Raw genomic sequence first — 22,807 nt, forward strand, 5'->3', positions numbered from 1 at the left:
GCAGGCTTGCTCTTTATTCCTTGGCGTGGAAAAGGCTGAGAAGTGATCTTACAGAGGTGCATAATCATGAGAAGAATAGATAAGGTGAAGAATGCACATTCTTTTACACAATGTTGGGGCTTCAAAAACCAGAGGACACAAATTTGCGATGAGAAGGGCAAACCAAGGGGCAACTTTTCACGTGGAGGGTGGTGGATATATGGAACGAGCTGTCAGTCGAGGTAGTTGAGGCAGGTGCTATAACAGCATTTAACAGATATTTGGACAGGTACATGGATAGGAAAGGTTTAGAAGGATATGTGCCGAACATGGGTAAAAGGGCTTAGATGGGGCATCTTGGGTACCATAGACAAGTTAGGCCGACAGACCTGTTTCCATACTGTTGCGATCTTTCTTTAAATTTTCAAATGGTATACAAGTATTCTTCGATTTCCAAAGTAGGTTATGTTCTGGGAAAATGTATCGTTAGACAAACCCCCCCCCAGCAAATTGAAAAAATGTTTCCTGTTATTTTTGATGCATTCCAGAGCTCCACATTTTCAGAGGCAGAGTTGTCAGTGGAATTTAGATAATTTTGTTGCTGGTGTGTCTGTGTGTTTTGGAGTTTCTTGACAGTGGAGGTAAAGGTTCTTCCTGCTACTAACAACCTGGTTTGAACAGAAATCCGTCATAAGAGATTGTGGGCCAAATGCAGGCAAATGGGGCCAGTCTAGTACGCCAACTTGGTCACAAAGACAAGGTGGGTCAGCCTGTTTCTGCACTGTTTAGCCCTATGACTAACAGTCAGGATTATTGCTGAATATTTAGTTTGAGTGGGGAATTCACAACTTACTTTTTGCATTCGTTCTCGGATGTTTCCTCCTATAAAGTGTCGAGTTACCCAATATGTTCCATTTGTTATGATGAGGTGTTATTTACTTTATAAAACAAGTCTACATCAAATAATGTTATTAGCCCAAAGGCTCTGGTGGCAACCGAACAATTCCTGGTGATTCCACTGGGTCATTGTAAGACAATAACTGCAGATGCTGGTACAAATCGAAGGTATTTATTCCCAAAATGCTGGAGTAACTCAGCAGGTCAGGCAGCATCTCAGGAAAGAAGGAATGGGTGACGTTTCGGGTCGAGACCCTCCTTCAGACTTTTATTTTTCTGATTTCCCTCAGTATGCCTCCATTTGTCACTTTACTATCATGTCAGACTCTTGCTGTCTACTGAAAATTTGACAACTTAATTTTATTCTTTACTTGTGTAAATGTCATGGTGCACCCTTTCCCCCTCAGTGTTCTTGTTTTTTTTTTCCTGTTTCTGATAGAGTAATAAGCCTGAAACATTAGTTCTATTTCAATCTACTGAAGCTATTTCTGACTGCCAAGTGCTTCTAGAAATTTCAGTTTTTGTCTGTGCAATTTTAAACAAGGAGAAAGGCTACATTTAAATGAGAGGAGGTACCTAAGAAAATTGATGGAAGCAGTGCAAACCTCAGGAGTAATGATGTACAGAGTGATCTTGGGGTGTAAGTTCATTACACCCTGAAAATTGTGACACATGTGGATAAGGTAGTGAAGGAGGCATTCGGCATGCTTGCCTTCATAGGCTGAGGCATTGAATATTAGAGTTGGGTTATCACATTTTCGCTGCATAAAACATTAGCTTGGCCATGCTTGGAGTATTGTGTATAGTTTTGATTGCCACAGTACAGGAAGGATGGGGTAGCATTAGAAAGAGTGCAGGAGAGATTCACCAGGACGTTGACCAGAATGGAGGGCTTTAGTTAAAGAAGGATTGGATAAGATTTATTCGCAATAGGGAAGAGAAAAAGACATTCTGGCCTTCCATCACAGTGAGGAGGTGACTGGAGGAGACTCACTGTGATGGATGTTTCTTTTGTTTGGTTTATGGTTGTATGTGTTATTGCATTTTTATTGATTATTCTTATTGGTCTTATTGTTGAACTGCGGGTAATTTTTCATTTCACTGCACATTTATGTGTATGTGACAAATAAATTGACTATTGATATTGATATGTAGGAGGTTGAGGGGAGACCCAGCAAAGGTTTATAAAATTATAAGGGGCATAGATTATAACAGTCAGAGTCTTTCTCCTTGGGTTGGGAGTCTCAAACTGAAGGGTATAGTTTTAAGGTGAAAGGGAAGACATTTAAAGGAGACCTGACAGGCTTTTGTTTTAATTTAGAAAGGTGTGCTTACACTGAATAAACTGCCGGAGGTAGTGGTAGAGACAGATACAACTACGTGAGGAATGGGGACTGAGATAGATATTTTCATAAAATGTCATTGAAAGAATGTATAATTTCATGCATAACACCTCCATTCTCCAAACTCCATTCACGCATCCCTCTCATCCAGCCCTCTGGCAACATTGGTGCCAAGCCTCTTTAGCATCCTTTTCCCACATTTGCTGCAGAATTTTGCTACTTGAGAATCTCTCAAAATTGACTAACATTCCCTTCGCACAAACAATATCATTTGATGACTTTGCTGGAACTGAAGAATTTTTAACCAAGTATAAACAAGCACACCGCCATTAATGTTTAGTTTAGTTTTAGTTCAGAGGTACAGCATGGAAACAGGCACTTCGGCCCACTGTCCATGCCGACCATCACTAGTTCTATGTTATCCCAATTTAACATCACTCTTTACACACCGGGGGCAATTTACAAAAGCCAATTAACCTATAAACAAACAAGTACATTTTCTTTGTTAATTTATCAAGAATTCAAATGAATTAGTCAAACATTTGTTGCCTTTAACAAATCACACTTGCTCTCTTCAATTGCTAATTGAATCAGTTGTGAGTCTGTTGGCACATTCATGACTGAATCAGTAAGTTTTGGGTTCAGGAGTCAAGAGTGTTTTATGGTCATATGTCCCAAAATGGAACAATGAAATTCTTACGTGCAGCAGCTCAACAGATAGATAAAGATAGCACTTTGTAAACACCATAATAAACTACAAGAAAAAGTTCAGTATATATTAAGAAGATAAAAATAGGGCAAAGACAAAAACAATGCCCCTAAGTCTATGTATTTCGGAGCTTATTTGGAGGTTGTACTGTTTAATAGCCAGATGGTTGTTGGAAAGAAGCTGCTCTTGAATCTGGACATTACAGTTTTCAGGCTCCTATAGCTTCTTCCTGATTTCAGGAGTGGAATGAGAGCATGGCCAGGGAAGTGTGGGCCTCTGATGATGCTGGCTGCCCTTCTGAGGCAGCGACTCCTGTAGATCCCTTCAATGATGGGGAGGTCAGGACTGGGCAGTGTTTGCCACTTTTTACAATCTTCTTCATTCCTGGGCATTTGAGTTGCCGAACCAGGCCGTGATGCAACCAGTCAATGTACCTATAGAATTACAAGAGCATATTCGTTGCAATACCGAATCCCCTCAATCTTCCAAGGAAGCAGAGGTTCCATTCAAGTTCCACTATAAGATACTCAATACAGTACTGAGCAGGTGCTGCATTGCCAGATTTGCTGTTGAAATGAAGTACTACGAGTTCTCTTTGGTAAAGATGGTCCAGAACCATGGTCACAGTTTAAGAATAAGGGCTAGGCCATTTAGGACTGAGATGAGGAAAAACATTTTCAGCCAGAGATTTGTGAATCTGTGGAATTCTCTGCCACAGAAGGCAGTAGAGGCCAATTCACCGGATGTATTCAAGGGAGAGTTAGATATAGCTCTTTGGACTAACGGAATCAAAGGGATATGGGGAGAAAGCAGGAACAGGATACTGATTCTGGATGATCAGCCATAATCATATTGAATGGTGGTGCTGGTTCGAAGGGCCGAATGGCCTACTTCTGCACATATTTTTTGTTTCTATGTTTTTAAGATATATACAATTTTGATGACTTAACCAATATTTACTTTTTATCTCATTGTTATATTAAGGGGACCTGCTAGTTTGAAGGTCCCTGCCAATCCATTGCAAGAATGACTATATTTTTAAATTACTTTGGTAGACCTTAAAATATTCTGATTCATGTCTTTACTTGGAAAGTAATTCAATAATCAAGAATAGAAAGAACAAAGAAAGTTTGTTTTAATAATGGTTTATCATATCATCCCAAGTGTTAAAGTTACATTGATAAGATGCGTCATTTCTCCTCTTTCCTTTTTTTGGTGTAATATTGAGTATAATGTTATCAAATTTCTAACACTCTGGCATTTCTCCAACATATGAATAAAGCGCAGAAGGCTTTTCAACCACTTAAGCTTGCTCTGCCAGTCAATAAGATCACAACCAATTTGCCTATTTCAGTAATCCAAGATGCAGTGCATACATAATATATTATTTTCAATGAAGCAATACTTTCAAAAACAATTTATTTATCTTTTACTATTAATGGATAAGTTCCCTCAGATCACATTATACGCTTCACTTAGAATGGCAGATACAAATTTGCCAGGAACCTTTAAAAATATAATAAGCACCACAGATATAATATCTAACACACACAATGTCTTCTCCAACATTAGCTCTGAATAAAAAGCTTAATCTCCATCTCACAATTATTAAATGGCTACATGGTGGCATTTGGCTATTCAATAAACTGAGAAATTGAACATCATTGCTATTTCTGTCAAGCCTCTTCATGGCAGTAACGGTTCCCAGATGGTTCATAAAGCCTGTGGAAGTATCAATTACAGGAAATCCTATATCTTTTCCTTAGATCAGAATTTCTGCGACCTTGGCAATCTCTGGCCATAAGGGCGAGCAGGACACGCGGATATATTCTTGAGCCTGGACCTGGGAGGTCTGTGGCAGCAGAGCAGAGTAAGGAACTATTAGTCTGCAGTTGATACCTCTCCTGGATTGCAAAACTAAATTAAAAAGGAGTCTACATAATTATCTTGGCATTTGTCCAAAGGTTGTGCTTCCGTATCTTTGGAATCGTAAGTTATACAGACAAAAAGACACAAAATCCACTGAAGCAGATAATCTGCCAGTGTAGACAGACTGTCTACTTCTATCCTATCACAAATCATTGCCATTAATGGTGCATCTGTTAGCAATTTGTCTATTTTTGGAATAGTGCCTACAAACATAAACTGAGAACAATACTTTAAAACTTGTTGTAACTAAACTATATCTACTCAATGTGGAGCGTTGTATGTTAATGTTGCACTGGAGTTGCTCATTCAAAATCTGGACCCGTTTGAGATGAGAGAATAAGTTTTACTACTGGCACCTATTGTCCATTTGGGCAGAGAATCAACATTTGAATATCAGCTAAACTCTCAATAGTTGCACAGAGCCAATGGATCTTTCTTCTTTGCAAATAAATAGGCTTGAACTTTTCCAGATAGTTTGATAAAGGATTAGGTATTTTTTGAAGTTACTGGTTTAGTGTAGAGATACAACTTAGAAGCAGGCCTTTCGGCCCACCGAGTCTGCGCCGACTAATGATCAACCATGCACTAGTTCTATCCTACACACTCCGGACAACTTACAGAAGTCAATTAACCTACATGACTTTTTTGAATGTAGGAGGAAACTGGAGAGAATGTACAAACTCCTTTGACAGCACCCATGGTCAGGATTGAACACGGGTCTCTAGTGCTGCATGGCAGCAACTCGACCACCACGCCACTGTGCCACCCCAGTTGCTGTCATGGTTTGATAGTTCTGAAGGCCATGGTCAACCCCTTTGTGATAATCAAAACCCCTTTGTGATAATCAGTAAAATATATGCTTGCTGAAATGCACAAAATACTTTTCAGTAACTGTTAAAACTTAAATACGAAAGTATTTTTCAAGATGATTAACACAAGGAAATAAAGAAAAACAGTAAACAATAGTAGACACTTGGGTTAACACATTTCTGATATCCCTTCATCCAAATTACCTATAGTGAGTAAATTATTGTGTAAATTAGATAGGTCTTATGAAATTATGGACATTGTCGGCCAAATTGCCTGCCAAACTGTAAGATGAAAAGATCAAATCATTTTAAAATCGTCGTCGTGGCTATCCCTCAAGGTCGAGGATGATGGTTTGCGTTCCGATGTCAGAACGAAGACGCCTGTGCGTGTGTTTGTGTAACCTATACTTGATGTTGCACTCCAAGAAGCACACAGTCCTTCACAAATCAATCAACTCATTCCAATGGCAAGGGAACCAAGACGATTTCATATTTTTCATATTTTTTATTTTCATATTTCATATTTCAGATACAGCGCGGAAACAGGCCTTTTCGGCCCACCAAGTCCGCACCGCCCAGTGATCCCCGCACACTAACACTATCCTACACACACTAGGGACAATTTTTACATTTTACCCAGTCAATTAACCTACATACCTGTACGTCTTTGGAGTGTGGGAGGAAACCGAAGATCTCGGAGAAAACCCACGCAGGTCACGGGGAGAACGTACAAACTCCTTACAGTACAGCACCCGTAGTCAGGATCGAACCTGAGTCTCCGGCGCTGCATTCGCTGTAAAGCAGCAACTCTACCGCTGCGCTACCATGCCGCGATTGGAGCTGATAGATCTGTTGCAGCCTTCATCCGCCTTCACAGCCGTTGAGTTCAAGATAACTTTGCCTGGTCCGCTGTTGAGGTCTTGTACATTGGATCGTCCTTAGTCTGGACCCTCATCCTCGACCTTACCGCCATGGGTGGCCCTACCAGAAGCTAGTGCTTCCGACGGCTTCGCTCTCAGAATCATGGGGGCACGCAAGCCTCTTCACCACAGCAAGGTGAACGATCTGAAGAATTATTTTTAAATAAAAGCAGGCCAGATAGCATATGAGGATAAAAAAGCTTTTAGACAAGAAACCTTTTTGCAAATGTTACTTCTGATTTCTAACTTCTGGAGTATTTTACTTTTGAATAAATGTTAAAGTTAAATTACTGCTTTCTCCTACATAGACAGTTCATTAGCATTGAGGTTGACTTCCATCCACTCCAGTTGTGTGGGTTCTGGGGTGGTTCTTGAGACAATATGGCAACTGCAGAAAGATTCAAAGATATAGCAGAAAGTGCCTGGGGTGGGAGCAGGGTTAGTTTGTTTGGTATATTTCTTCAGCTGCTGATGCAGACTCCTGTGTGCTCTTTGAGGTTCAGAATACCATTCTGAATCCATTCTGAATCATGTTTCCGCACTTCGAAGAGTTATGGGGCAGAAATTCCCAGATGGCAAATGTATTTTTTCCCAAGGAGATTTCAGGCACATCCCTGAATCCCTTTTGATTGTAGCCAACCAAGGCCAACTAGAGCCATGGTGCTGAGGATGTTGGTGAATTTGGAGGAATTTCCTGTCTCCCATTCCCAGAGCCATAGATAATTCAGGAGAGCACTGTCATCAGCTTCATTGTGAGTGTTGTGCCAGGTCTTAAGTCTTAATCCTCAAATGTCATTTTCCCCATCAACCAAAGGCCACATTGGTGTCTCAAAAGCACTGATGAATTTCATAGCGTTATGTGTCCTTGCTGAGTGGTGGCTCCCGAGATATAGAAAGTGAAAAAAAAATTCAGGTGACTCAAGAAAATGCAGATGTTAGAATCTTGAGCATATTTCCCAGTGTCCTACTGTGAGCCTTTATTGTTAGTTTGGTGCAGTATCAGCAGGTTGGTTGAGGACCTTTGTCTTCTGGACGTTGAGCACAAGGTCCTTACTCCTGAATGCTTCAGTGAACAAATCAATAATGACCTGTAGCTCGACTTCTGAGCCTGCATGTACTGCAACTGATTTTCAGGTGAATGAAAGTCAAGAAAAAGTGCATGTTGGAAACCAGAAACAGTTTGGGCCCAATTGTTTAAGAGTATAGTCATTCCACATTGAATATTTCCCCAGTAGTACTGAAGATTAGCTCTACCTTTGTAGGCAAGGTGTGGTAACAAAGAATGAAGTGTTGGGCAATGCAGCGGCCTTGTCTGTCACTGGTCTTCAATGAGGTGGGTCCATCTGTAGACCCACAGGTTAAAATTGTGGCTTCTCACCATCATAAAACAGATGTAAAGCGGAGATGAATTTCAGTGGGCAGCAAAAATTGAGGATTTTCCAATCTTTCCTGATTGATGGATTCAAATAATTTAGTGAGGTTAAAAAAGGACAAATATTGTGGTTGGTGCTTTCTCCTGCACTTTTTTGGATGTATCTTCACTGTATGAAAACTTAATTATATTTTCTGGATAGACATAAACTACACTGTGATTCGCAGAGCAGCACTTCAGACACTGAGAAGAGGTGATAGAGGACACTGACGTTCCCTGAGATGGACCAACAGTTGGACTTGTCTCCTATCTTGAAGATGATACACTCAGACACTGGAGACTGTAAGCAGTGACATTTTCAATGAGAATCTAGTGTTTTTATTACTTCCAGGGACCTTTGGTGGAAGTACAGAGCATGGTCAAGAAATCTTGAGACTGCAGAACACCTCATAAATTTTCTGGATTGGTTTATTTAAATGTCTGATGTGGCTGTGTTCAATTTGGCACTGGACCATCATTTTCCACTTAAAAGCGATGCTACTCACTAGTGTTGTGTGAAGATAGACCCAAAATGCTATAGTAACTTAGCGGGACAAGCAGCATCTCTGGATAGAAAGAATGGGTGACGTTTCGGGTCGAAACCCTTCTTGTCATCATTAAAATTAAAAAAAACATGACTGAATACTAATGGACTTTTATTATACATGGTTTACAGCAAATCAAATTGATGAAAAAGGTAACTGAATCAAACACGACAATTTTCCAGGGCAGTAGATATCCTCGGACAATTAAATAGGTCGTCCAGAAAATACACAAGAAGCTTTAAAAAAGTGTATCCAGGTTACATAGATTTTCACACACATGCCTGTGACATTTGGCATTTAATAAAAAACATTAATGTGATGTAGGCGTAACTGGGTTCAGCATTTATTTTCCATCCCTAGTTTCCTTGAACTAATTAGATTGCTCAGTGTCCTAGATCCAGAGTCACATACAGGCGGACATATTTCCTTCGCTAAAGAGCCGTAGTGAAACAAAGATGCACTTTGCCTTTATGAGATACAAATATTACAAAATAGTCCCAAATATGTATTATGACTTTTTTTCTATTCTGTTTTCTGAATTTGTCATGAGACCTTACAAGAACTGCAGAGATATTTTGTATTATTAAGGAAAATCTTTTGGGTGTATGTTAAGCAAGTTTCCAAGATAAATAGATAAAACATTCCTGGCAATCATCAGATTTTCCACAAAGTAAAAAAAAGAGTGAAATGGATTAATGAAAAGTGGCAAAATAGTGTCACTTAGTTAAACTTAAATTTCTGAGTAAAAGCATGTGGACGTCCTTTACAACACTGGCGGATGGTGTGAAAGACTTCAGTTCATATCCATTGGGTTGTATGTGAACATAGCACTGAAACCTGCTAAACTTCAAAGAGGGCACAGTTTAGAGTTTATTTTAACTTAAAGCTGCTCAATGAAGACAGGTTTGCATCTAATATTTCTGTAACTGATATTAATTTTAATAGATGCAACTTTAGAATTTTAACTTTGAAAAATTGTCTCATTAATGACCATGTGTAAGAAGGAACTGTAGATGCTGGTCTAAGCCGAAGATAGACACAAAAAGCTGGAGTAACTCAGCGGGACAGGAAGCATCTCTGGAGAGAAGGAATGGATGATGTTTCGGGTCGAAACTGAAGAAGGGTCTCGACCCGAAACGTCACCCCTTCCTTCTCGCCAGAAATGCTGCCTGTCCTGCTGAGTTACTCCAGCTTTTTGTGTCTATCATTAATTTATTATAATAGTTCCAGCAAACGTTTATGAATTTAAAAATAAAAGGCTTTAGGTCAGCGCACCTAGATTTCTTTGTTATTTTGTTTATTGCTTGTTTAAACAACGTGAAAAATAAATACTGAGCCACAGGCGGTCTTGAGGCTTAGCTGTCCCAAGGATGTAAAGTCAGCTCCTAGAATTCTACACAGCCCAAGCTAAATCATCGCCATCAGGGAGAATATGAAGTATACATATTTTTTGATTTGATAAATTATTTTGAATAAGTATTCGAACATATTGATTTTAATTCCAAATTTCCAAATGGTGGACAGCATAAAACAGTGCTCCCAGACCACCTGCTGAGGCTGAGATGACTGGCCATCACCAAACTTAATGATCTTTGCTCGTGTTGTTATGACTCCAACCAATGAAGAGATTGCTCTTCAACTTCATCAATTTCAATTAAAGGTGACATTTAATTGAATGTATTCTTAATGTCAAAATAAGTCATTCTTACTTCATCTCTGGAATTCTAATCACTCGTTCATATTTGGATCAAAATTGTAAGTTTGACTGAAGACAGGATAATTTCCAAACGGGACGATCAAGGGCACGGGCCATCCGAATAGTCATCTAAAAAAAACAAGGTTCTAGATACTCACGCACGTTTGCCATGTAATCTTAAGGATCGTGTGTGCCTCATTAAGTGCCAATAAAAACCCCTCTAAAAGTCCACGTCCAACCTCAATAAAAGCATCAAAGGCTAAGAGGGACTTTCGCTATGAATTGGAGGATGAGATGGATGTTTCGCTGCTGTGACAGGGCTTGCTAGCTATCATGTTCCACAATGCAAAACCAAGTGGCAGCTCAAGCAACAGCGAGGCATCACTCCCAGACGAGCTCAATGCATTCTACGCATGCTTTGATAGGGAGAACACCGATGTGGCTTCTCAGGCCCCCACAGCCCCCTGATGGTACTGCAATCTCAGTCCTGAGGCCGACGTCAGAAGATTCTTCTGGCGGATGAACCCTTGGAAAGTGACTGGACCTGATGGTGTACCTGGTTGTGTTATCAAAACCTGTGCACACTAATTGGTTGGAGTTTTTGTGGGCATCTTCAAAGTCTCATTACTGAGCTTCCCATCTGCTTTAAAAGAGCATCAATAATACCAGTGTCCAAAAAGAGTAAGGTGACATGCACAAATGAACACAAACCGGTGGCATTAACATCTGTAGTAACAAAGTGCTTTGGGAGGTTAGTTATGCTGCATGTCAACTTCTACCTTAGCAAGAACCTGGGCCCATTACAATCTGCCTACTGTCACAATAGATCAATGGGGCATGCGACCTAGCTGGCTCTCCATGCTCTCATTTCACTCCTGCCACTGGGAAGAAGGTTTAGGAGCCTGAAAGTCGCAATGTCCAGGTTCAGGAAGTTTTTTCCCCAGCAACTATCAGGCTATTGAACACTACAAACTCCAACTAAACTTCAACCCACGGACTATCTTGGTTATACAAGAGCTTCGGGCTTTGTACTATATTAGATTTATTTATTTATGGATCTTTGTGTTTGTTTATTACGCTATCCATTGATAACCATGTTCACAAACCTGTTGTGCTGCTGCAAGTAAGAATTTCATTGTTCTATCTTGGTGCATATGACAACTGACACTTGTCGCTCAAATTCAAATTCCTGCATAAACCCCAAACTCAAACTAAATGCTACTGGCAGAGCACAACAAAACTTCAGCGAGAAGTTACCGGTAACTAAAGTAGTAGTCTGAATAGGTGATGATTCATTCATTGCATTGAGCTGGTTTTGATTATTGTACATGCAACACAACAGTGTGATTTCCAATTGGTGGGTAGGTGCCAATGCTCTAATAATATCAGCTAAAGCATGATACCACTTCTGGAGTTTCATTTCCAACAATCTGATGTTAGGACCCATAGTCCTTAAAGAATCCATTTCCCCAGGGGGTGAGGGAGCGTGGGTGTGGGAAGAGAAGCCAAATTGACATCTCAAAAATTTGAAGGGGAATCTGGCTCTGGAAGACTTCCTCCTTTTAGATGTTAAATAACAGTCATCACCACTCATAATTGTGCTTAGAAGGTTGCAATGACTTGATCGAGAAGCAGGATAGCTAAAGGTAGGATCACGGGATATGATTGAGCATTAAACATAGCCTTTCCCATAAAGCCCAGCATCAAAGTGCTAATGACAACGCAGCAATATTTATATTCATGTTTACACAGAAATGGCAAGTGGATAATCTATTATGCCTTTCTCCTGGCATCCATTCCTAAACTAGTATTCTGTCAATTTGATTCACTCAACGTGATAGAAATAAAGGCTGAGAAACCTGGATACAATGAAAGCTATTGGACCAGACAACATTTATTTAAATATGCAATTGGGCCTGGGTAGTAGTTGGAACTACAGTTAGCCATACTTCTCCAGGACCATGCCAGACTAGGCTGACCATTCCTGACTTGGAAATACATTGCCATTCCTTCATTATGGTTGTATCCAAATTTTGGAACTGACTAGCCAGCAGCAACAGAGAGACAGCATTGGTTCAGATCCAGTTTAGTTTATTGTCACGTGTACCGAGGTACAGTGATAAGTTTTTGTTGCGTGCTATCCAGTCAGCGGAAAGACAATACATGATGGTTCATGAGGCAACTCACCATCATCTCAAAGACAACACTGGATGGACAATCATGGCTAGCCTTGCCAGCAATGCCAAGGTCTCAAAAAAAGAATTAAGGAAACAAAAACAAATGAATTTGGAGATTCTTAAAACCTTTTTAGAGTAATTTACTGCTTAATACTCAAAAACTCAAATTGGGTTTTTTTCTGAGTCAGAATGGCTGGTTGGCATTGTACAAGCAAATGTCAGGTCATTCAAGGAGACTGTGCTGCGCTGGTCAAGAAGGCACAGCAAAGACTGTTCTACCTAAGAACACTGAAAAAGTCTGGTCTACCCCAACAGCTGCTGACGACCTTCTACCGCTGCACCATAGAGAGCATCCTAACGCATAGCATCCCTGTGTGGTACCTCAGCTGCACGGAGGCAGAAAGGAAAGCTCTACAGCGGGTAGTCCATAGAGCTCAGAGGGCCATCGGAACACAGCTACCAGACTTGGAGGGCATCTACAACACACGATGCCTCAGAAAAGCCACCAGCATCCACAAAGACTCTTCAACCGCTGCAACAGTCTGTTCGAACTCCTTCCATCGGGCAGACGATACAAGGCCTTCTACGCCCGCACCTCCAGACTCAGGAACAGCTTCATCCCCAGGGCCATAGCTGCTATGAACCGGTCCTGCTGAGCCGGATGGTCACAACGCATAGATCAACTTGCACTTTACCCTGTCTAAAACTGTTACAATTGTTTCATTGAGTTGCTGTTGTCTAAATTACTTAAATTATTGCATCGTATGGGAGGCGCATTCCCAATCTCCTTGTACCCCTGAGTACAATGACAATAAAGATATATTGTATTGTATTGTATTGTATTGTATTGTATTGTATTGTATTGTATTGTATGTTCATTGAAGTAACCAATAGTTTAAGGGAAAGCGGCCATTTGTATAAAGCAAACAGTGGGATGGGTGAAAGACCAGTAAGTTCTGGAGATTCACAGCTCCCACTGGCTTTCTCTCTCTCTCTTGAACTTCCTGGCTGAGTTGTACATAATTAACTGTGTCATGAATTTCCGTTTATTTTTCCAACAAGATTTATAGATCAGTATTTCACTTTAAACAATAAAACTAAACGAAGAAAAAAAAAGTTTTAGACCATTCTAACTGGTAGCAATCTACTTTTCATTTAACCGATGATATTTTCGATACTGAAAGTAACTCTGAGGAACCAATGAATTCTGAATCTGGCGGTGGATTTCTTTGTGACACCCAGGGGGATAGCTTGTTCCCAGCAATCCTGGTGGATTTAGCAATCTTAAAATGTTTAGTGAATGTTGTTACTAATGCCTAAATGTGCGGCTGAAACCTCTGACATGTCCCCTTATGACCTTGCTCCGTTCCCCTCGGGCTATATTGTCATCATAAATGTTTTCATATGGTTCTGTGAACATTCCTGTGCTCTTACACTGATCCCGCAGACTAGTTTTCCATTAAGACTACAGAAACACAATTGATAACAATTGCTCCCATAAGTTCTGTAATTCACGCACCAAGACAATTTGCCTAATTTTTCACTTTAAATGAGATCAAAGAGCAAGAATGTTGTCAGCAAATCAAAAATATTCTTTACACTCGCAAACACAAATATAAACTCTGTCCGAGAGGACACAAATGGCACAGAAGTTCACACAAAAAAAATCATCCCTGTGAGAGACTTTGTTATTTTACATTTGACTAGTTCGAAGCAATTTTATTGACAGATCCCAGTCCTTTATGAATAACATGAATCATTTTAGGATCTTCGATCAATGTTTCTAAACATCTTAACAAGCTCAAGTCAAAGAAGTCAACCCTTGATTTTGTCATTTGAGTGTAAAGCTACACTGCTTTTCAGGCAAAGCCCCACACGATATAACAGATCACATTTTCACTATTTAATGAATACACTAACATATTCACTTGATCATCTTAATGCATCAACCTGGTTGTAAAAGTTATTGTACTAGGTTCAGTCTCTGAACACACTGCTTCAATGCTAAATGTTTCATTTTCCTTAAACAACTGACAATGCAGGCTAAAAAGTCAATAGAGACCAATATAGTCACCTTTGTGTGTACAATTCAAACGTTTTACTCCAAACTAAGAAATGTGGCCTTAAAATAAAAGACATTCACCTGATTTAAAATTACTTTGTAATGCAAAGTTCCTCTCGGGTTCCAGCAGAGCCATCTGCTAATGACTGAAATCCCACAGATTCACGATATCTTCTGATTCGTAATTTAGTTCCATTGAAGTACACAGAAAATATGCCAGGCATCCAGTGTGCACACCAAAAGCTCGCTCCAGAACTGCAGGAGACTGCTTTTGTGAGGCAGACCTAGACCTTGGTGTTGTGAGAGTACCAATCAGAGCTGCTCCAAAGCAGAAAGCAGTCAGTGAGTCAGTTTCAGCCTCCTCAGGAATCCTGCCAGACTCCAATTATCACAGGAAATGCTGCTTTTGTACTCATGATCTTGAAGGTCCTTGTGGTCTGTGGTTCCAAAAGAAAGATTAAACCTTTGCTTCCTTGTGCTGGCACATCACCCGAATAAGCTGCCACAAAAATGTCAGTTCTCATAAAGCCACTTCACTCCAATCAGCTTGTATCCCTCACAATGAGCTGAGAGGCCTTGTCAAATGAGGGCAATGTAGTGGCGCAGTGGTAGAACTGCTGCCTTAAAGTGCCAGAGAACCTGGCTTTGATCCCGATCGTGGGTGCTGTCCATATGGAGTTTGAACGTTCTCCTTGTGACCCCATGGGTTTTCTCTGGGTGCTCTGGTTTTCTCCCACATTCTCTAAATTGTCTCCAGTGCGTAGGATTGAACTGGTGTATGGGTGACAGCTGGTCAGTGTGGGCTCTGGGCCGAAGGGCCTGTTTCCACACTATATCACCAAACTAAACTAAACTAAATCCAGTTTCCAGCAATGTTCATATACATTTAGATAACGCACTGGACTGACAGCCACCAATGAAGGCCAGGCATGTTAATGTTTCAAAAGAATCTATATGCATAATGTTTGATCAATCTGGCTTCTATTATGCAATCAGTCCTGAGCTCTAACAGCATTTAAATCTCATTTCTAAATCAAACGGTCGGCTCATGCTAAGATTGCGAAATGTGATACACAGCAAGCTGACCGCTGCTTAGTCATGAGAAATGCATGCGTTTTAGAGTGAAATTAGTCAAGTTAGGCACAATCATGACCTTCCAATGAAGGAGTACAAGATTCGAGAGGAATCCGAGAGGCACAGTACAACCAGAAGCAATTTTGTTTCACACCAACGAGGCAAAGGCTGTTTAAAAATATCACTCTCATGTCATCTTTAGATCCAAATTCACTCTGTTTACATGGAAAATGAGATCACGAGGTGTGCAAAAACTGTATATTTCCCAGTGCTTGGCCACACTATCACCCCTGACATATCTAGAGTAGGCCATCTTTCCAGTATATTGACTATAACATTTTAAAAAAGAGTATCCCATTAATATAGAAGAAAATTGATTGGTTACTACCTGCAAAGAGTTTCAACTAAATGTAAAAAGTAAACCTGCAGGTCTGATAAAGTGTTACAAATAAAAACGCCATTTCCTGATCTAAAGTATTTCTAACGCCAATTAAAAAATTATTTTCCACCATTTAGTAATAGTCAGGCTTTCCAGCAGTAGCAATGGGAAATTATCGCTGACTGTCATTACACTGTGAAACAGTAATATCTGGATTAGTCAAATGCACTGTTGTACACTGAAATCCAGAGGCAATCTCACGTTTCCATGTAGGATGACTAGGGTGGGGGAGGGATGGAGAGAGGGTTACTTGAAATTGGAGAAATCAATATTCATACCATTGGTTTCTGAGTTACCCAAGCGAAATATGAGTTGCTGTTCCACCAATTTGCGTGTGGCCTCAATCTGACAGTGGATGTGGCCCAGGACAGAAAGGTCAGTGTGGGAATGGGAGGGGGAGCTAAAGTGTTTGGCAACGGGGAGATCGCATAGGCCAAGGCGGACTGAGCGAAGGTGTTCAACGAAATGATCGCCCAGTCTGCTCTTAGTCTCGCCGATATATAGGAATTCACATCTGGAACAGTGGAAACAGTAGACGAGGATAGAGGAGGTGGAAGTGAACCGCTGCCTCACCTGCAAGGACTGTCAGGGTCCATGGATGGAGTTCGAGGGGGGAGGTATAGGGACGGATATTGCATCTCCTGTGGTTGCAAGAGAAACCCACTTTCTAGTTTATACCTAGATGGTCTTCCTAATTGTCCAGGAGTGTGTAGGAAGGAACTGCACACGCTGGTTTAAATCAAAGATAGACACTAAATGCTGGAGTAACTCAGCAGGTCAGGCAGCATTCCTGGAGAAAAAGAATGGGTGACATTTCAGGTGGAGACCCTTCTTCAGGCTTCGCCAACTCTCAGACACCTCCACCTACCTATCCTAGGACCATGATCTTACTGATGAGCACCAGGCCATGATCTCACAGACTATTTCTGGTTTTATCACTTCCGGTTGTCTGCCCCCCACAGCTTCCAACCTTATCCATAAACAGAACTGCCCTGGCAGACCCATTGTTTCTGCTTCCTCCTGTCCCACTCAATTAATTTCCACATATCTCGACTCCATCCTACCCCCCTTGGTCCAATCCTTCCCTACCCATGTCCATCTCCAAATCCAAGACGTAGCCTTGGCCACTCGTATGGGCACCAGCTATGCCTCCCTCTTTGTAGAGTACACACAAAATGCTGTTCACTTTTTTAATCGGTTGCTCTATGCTGCACTGGTTATTCATTAGAAGGGCTCTGCTTATGTTTGGGAATTTTGAAAATGAAGAAATGAATATCATGGATATGGTTCTGGATTTCAAGGATATTATTACATCTCTTTGTGTTTTGCTATTGTCCTTGATCAAAATACTTCAGGTGCTTCAAGTATGAAGTTAAAAATGAAATAAATGGAAGTACTCAACAGTCTAGACAGATACAAGCATTTAATGTTTAAGGTCAAGGTCTTGCATGAACGACCGTCAATCTCAAACATTAACATTATTTATCTGTCTGCAAAAACTGCCTAGCCTCTGATGCATTCAGGTAAGTGCATTGATCATTGTAGGAACTAACTCCTGAGCACAGCAAAATACATGGACCTCTTTAGGGAATGATATCGCTGAAGGTACCTGACCCAAGCAACAATTTCTCTCCTTCACACACTAAGCTATTTTCCGATCTGTTGGAATTGCGTGTTTTCTTGAATCGGCAACTTTTTGATGGGCGTTGGTCATTAATCATTGAGCGTATTCAAGGGTGAGATTAATGTATGTTTGGACACTCAGGAAATCGGATATATGAGCATTGGTGGGCAAATGGACTTGCAATATAGATTCTTACTGAATGCAGAGTGGGCTTGAGTTCTGGCACCACATTGTTTTGCTCTTATTTATTCTTTTTGGTACAAGTGTCACCCATTCATTGATTATCATGCAGTTTAAGTTGTACTTAATTTAGGGATTGCAGAGGAAATGAAGTCTATCATATTGTACTTGCATTAGAATGTGTGGCTGTCTTTTTATGATTAATTCAGTTTAATTGATGTGAACGTTTAGGAAAGAACTGCAAATGCTGGTTTAAATCAAAGGTCGACACAAAATGCTAGAGTAACTCAGCGATAAAGGTAGCATCTCTGAAGAGAAGGAATGGGTGACATTTCGGGTCGAGACCCTTCGTCAGTCTCACATTTGAGTGCAGGATGGAAATTCGTAGTAAAGTTGATGAGGTCCATGGGTACAGGAGGTAGCCCCGATACAGTCGTCAATATAGCGGAGATAGAGTTCGGGGATAGGGCCAGTGTATGCCTGGAACAGCGATTGTTCAACATAGTCATTCCTTTCCAGAGATGCTGCTAGTGCAAAGAGAAAAGTGAACAGAGTGCAGAATATAATGTTATAGCGAGAGGGAAAGTGCAATTAAAAAAGGATTGTAATGTGATGAGTTGGGAGATCAGGATTACACCTTTATCTTATGAGATTTATTCACAAAATGCTGGAGTAATTCAGCAGGTCAGGCAGCATCTCAGGAGAGAAGGAATGGGCGACGTTTCGGGTCGAGACCCTTCTTCAGACTGATCTTATGAGAAGTCTGTTCAATAGTGTACTAACAGCAGAGAAGAAATATTCCTGAATCTGATGCTAGATGCTTACAGTACGAGCTCCTAGTAATAGTCAGTCATACAACACCTGAATAGATTCTTTGGGCCAATGTGTCCAGGCTGAATACAGTACCCATCTAAGCTAGTCCCATTTTCCTGCATTTGGCCTATGCCCCTCAAAACCTTTCCAATCCATGTACCTGTATAAATGACTTTAAAAATGTTATTACTATATCTGCCTCCACTATTTCCTCTGGCAACTCGTTCAATATATCACCCTCATGTGAAAAAAATTGTCCCATGGGTTCCTATCAAATTGTTCCCCTCTCATCTTAAACCTAAGCATTTTAGTCCTTGATCTTCTGCCCAATGGAAGAAGGGAGAAGAGGGAAGGATGGGGATGTAAGTGGTCCTTGATTACGTTGGCAGCTTTTTGAGGCAATGTGAAATTTACATCGAGCCTATAGGGATAGGGTAGGGGGATGGAGTTGCGAGGCTGGTTTGTATGATGGACTCGGCTGCAAACACAACTCTCTGCTCTGCCAAACCAGCTGTGATGCAACCTGATAGGATGTTTTGTATGGTGCATCTGTAGAAGTTGGTAAAAGTCATTGGAGACCTGCTGAATTTAATAAATCTTGAGGAAGTAGAGGTGTTGGCATGCTCTCTTGGCTACAGTGTGATTGGTTCAGGACAAATTATTTCCACAGATAGAGGTTGTCCAGCATTTTTTGTTTTTATTTCAGATTTCCAGAATTCTCATCTTTATTTCAGATTTCCAGCATTTGCAGCATTTTAAATATTCCATGAACATCACGTACTAGCAACAAACTTACAAGTTAATCAATTATTTTTACAGTTAAAACAATATTTAAATAATGAAAACTTTAAAAAATGTAGTTTGCTTTTTTTCCCCTTCATCCTTGACATAAATATATGGTGACAAAACGTTGCAATCCCTATTGCCCAACCTAGGTGAGACAATTCTGCACAGAGTGATTATAAGGTCATAAGTGATAGTAGTAGAACTAGGCCATTTGGCCCATCAAGTCTAGGCTGCCATTGAATCATGGCAGGTCTATCTCTCCTTCCTAATCCCATTCTCCTGCCCTCTCCCCATAACCTCTGACACCCGTACTAATCAAGAATCTATCACGACCCTCTGACTAAAGAAATTCCTCGTCATCTTCCTAAAAGAACGTCCTTTAATTCTGAGGCTATGACCTCTAGTCCTAGACTCTCCCACTAGTGGAAACATCCTCTCCACATCCACTCTATCCAAGCCTTTCACTATTCTATACGTTGCAATAAGGTCCCCCCTCATTTTTCTAAACTCCAGCGAATATAGGCCCAGTGCCATCAAACGCTCATCATATGTTAACCTACTCATTCCTGGGATCATTCTTGTAATCCTCCTCTGGACCCTCTCCAGAGCCAGCACATCCTTCCTCAGATATGGTGCCCAAAATTGCTCACAATATTCCAAATGCGGCTTTACCAGCGCCTTATAGAGCCTAGCATTACATCCCTGTTTTTGTATGTACGCCCTCTCGAAATAAATGCTAGCATTGAGTTTGCTTTCTTTACCACTGATTCCACTTGCAGATTAACCTTTTGGGAATCCTGCACCAGCACCCCCCAAGTTCCTTTGCACCTCCGATTTCTGGATTCTCTCCCCATTTAGAAAATAATCCTACTTTATTCCAACTACCAAAATGCATGACTCCACACAATGCTACACTATATTCCAGCTGCCACTTCTCTGCCCACTCTCCTAACCGGCCCAAGTCCTTCTGCAGAGTCCCTGCTTTCTCTACACTACCTGCCCCTCCACCTATTTTCGTATCATCTGCAAACCTGACCACAAAGCCTTCAATCCCCTCATCCAAATCATTAATATACTACGTGAAGAGTAGCGGCCCCAGCACCGAGCCCTGGGGAACTCCACTAGTCACTGGCAGCCAACCAGAAAAAGCCCCCTTTATTGCCACTCTTTGCCTTCTGCCATCCAGCCAACCTGCTATCCATGCTAGTATCTGCCCGTTGATACCGTGGGCTCTCCTCTTCCTTTGCAACCTCACCAGTGGCACCTTATCAAAGGCTTTCTGAAAATCAAGGTATACAACATCTACTGACTCTCCTTTGTCTGTCCTGCTATTTTCTTCTTCACAGAATTCCAGCAGATTTGTCAGGCAAAAGACTTCCCCTTCACAAAACCATGCTGACTTCGCCCTATTTTATCGTGAACTTCTAGGTACTCCGTAACCTCATTCTTTATAATAATGGACACTGAAATCATACCAACCACCGAAGTCAGACTAACCAGCTGATAGTTCCCACTATTCTGCTTTGCTCCCTTCTTGTGCAGTGGGGTGATGAAACCTGGGATTTTTTTTGTCTGTGTTGCTCAATATCAATTGCATGAAGGCTGCAGGAATGCCTGGGTTCTGGAACCTCTGCGAGAATATTTTACCTTCTGCTATTGTGACTTCATGCACTCAATCTGCCCCTGTCGCACACACTGTTTGCAGTGTCTTATACACGGATCCTCATCCCAAGTGTAATGGCAGTTTCTATACCATCTCAAAGTCCTACTTCGATAGCCATTACTACTCGGGGATGAAATGTAGTTATAGGTTACGCACACGTCGCACCCTGATATGACACAACGAATCTTCAAACGTCCTTTCTTAAGTATTTATTCACAAAATGCTGGAGTAACTCAGCAGGTCAGGCAGCATCTCGGGAGAGAAGGAATGGGTGACGTTTCTTAAGTAATTGGTTTTATTAAAGGAATGGGTGACGTTTCTTAAGTAATTGGTTTTATTAAAGTAGCACAAATCAACGAGTAATTCATCACTTTCCGTACTTTATCAACTGTTTCTTCTTCAAACAATATCTCAGAATTCTTGTAGTTATTACCGTATGGTTCTTACAAATATAGCTGATACAAGCGTATGGTACGAGCGCGTGGTAAATAACTATGCTCACCATCCTCCGAGTCTAAACTGAGCCACAACCTCTGTCGACACGCTAGCCACCTCCCATCTACACTCCCCATTACGTATTAAGTCACACCCATAAGCATGCAAAAAAAGACATAAACTAGAAATATTCAAACACAGCCATAACACAATGACAATAACTGAATTAAGCATAAATGGCTCCTACACCAAGCATCTAATCTTGCAGAGATATTCTCTTTCAGCTGAAATCCTTGCCTTCTCCTAACCCACACAGCCAGACATATTATGTGTAGGAAAGAACTGCCGATGCTGATTTAAATCGAAGGTAGACACAAAATGCAGGAGTAACTCAGCGGGACAAGCAGCCTCTCTGGAGAGAAGGAATGGGTGACACAAAATGCTGGAGTAACTCAGTGGGACAGGCAGCATCTCTGGCGAGAATGAATGGGTTACAGACAGATATATTATCCTTTCCTTCAAACTGTTTCACCTAACAAATAAGAGCGCCATTACCCTCAGTGTAACTCAGTATTCCATCTGTCCCTCAGGGTATGTTCAGTTCATTTTCACAATCTATTATCCTTCAGCATCAACTCCCCTCCAATCTCCCACCAGCATCCATACTACACGATTAATGGTAAACTGAATAGCAGGGTATTCTTCTGTTACATATTACATTCTGCCAATTAAAAAATTCAATGGAAACAAACATCCAGCTGCAATTTTTTTTTAAACAAAAACTTCCACCCACAACTGCTTTCTCTGGTTTCTGGTAATTGTGTTTAATTATTACACAATTAAAAGCCATAACTGTCCTTCAAACTTGAGTATGAAACTAGAGCCATTTATTAATTTGAATTTTTATATTTAGCTTGGCAGCAGACAGGATAGTATTTATTTGTACTTAATATATAATTAATTTGGAACGATCACAGGTATGTTCTTATCTTCAATTATTAAGCATCAGGATAGGCATGGTTGTAAGATGGGTTGTTCTTCCTCACTATTTCAGAATGACCATTCCAAAGGATAATGATGCATAATTCCTGGTACCAAGTTAACATGCTTAACATTTTGTGGACACCTTCTCTCTGCTGGTAATGTGCGGAAAAAGGTGACATGTTTTTCAAACAATAAGAAAACAGTGGCATATTTTAATATTACAGGTAATAGGTAAAAAGTAGGCAAAATGTTACCTTTCAACCTGTTCTCATAACCGTTCTAACCGGCACGGTGGCGCAGAGGTAGAGTTGCTGCCTTACAGCGAATGCAGC

General features: G+C 40.8%; 1 protein-coding gene across 6 annotated transcripts in view; it reads right to left on the reverse strand.

The window, feature by feature from the left end:
- mrtfba (myocardin related transcription factor Ba) overlaps nt 1-22,807 on the reverse strand; it is a 163,753-nt gene that overhangs the window by 63,855 nt on the left and 77,091 nt on the right. The window contains exon 1 of one of the 6 annotated variants that reach the window (XM_078418296.1): nt 14,559-14,688. The exons of the other annotated variants lie outside the window; for them this stretch is intronic. Coding sequence (XP_078274422.1) covers nt 14,559-14,613 — 55 coding nt within the window. The 5' untranslated portion in view covers nt 14,614-14,688. Of the gene's footprint in view, nt 1-14,558; nt 14,689-22,807 lie in introns of those variants that run through there. 6 annotated transcript variants of the gene reach the window in all.

The sequence above is a fragment of the Rhinoraja longicauda genome, chromosome 21, assembly GCF_053455715.1.
Source record: "Rhinoraja longicauda isolate Sanriku21f chromosome 21, sRhiLon1.1, whole genome shotgun sequence".
NCBI lineage: Eukaryota > Metazoa > Chordata > Chondrichthyes > Rajiformes > Arhynchobatidae > Rhinoraja > Rhinoraja longicauda.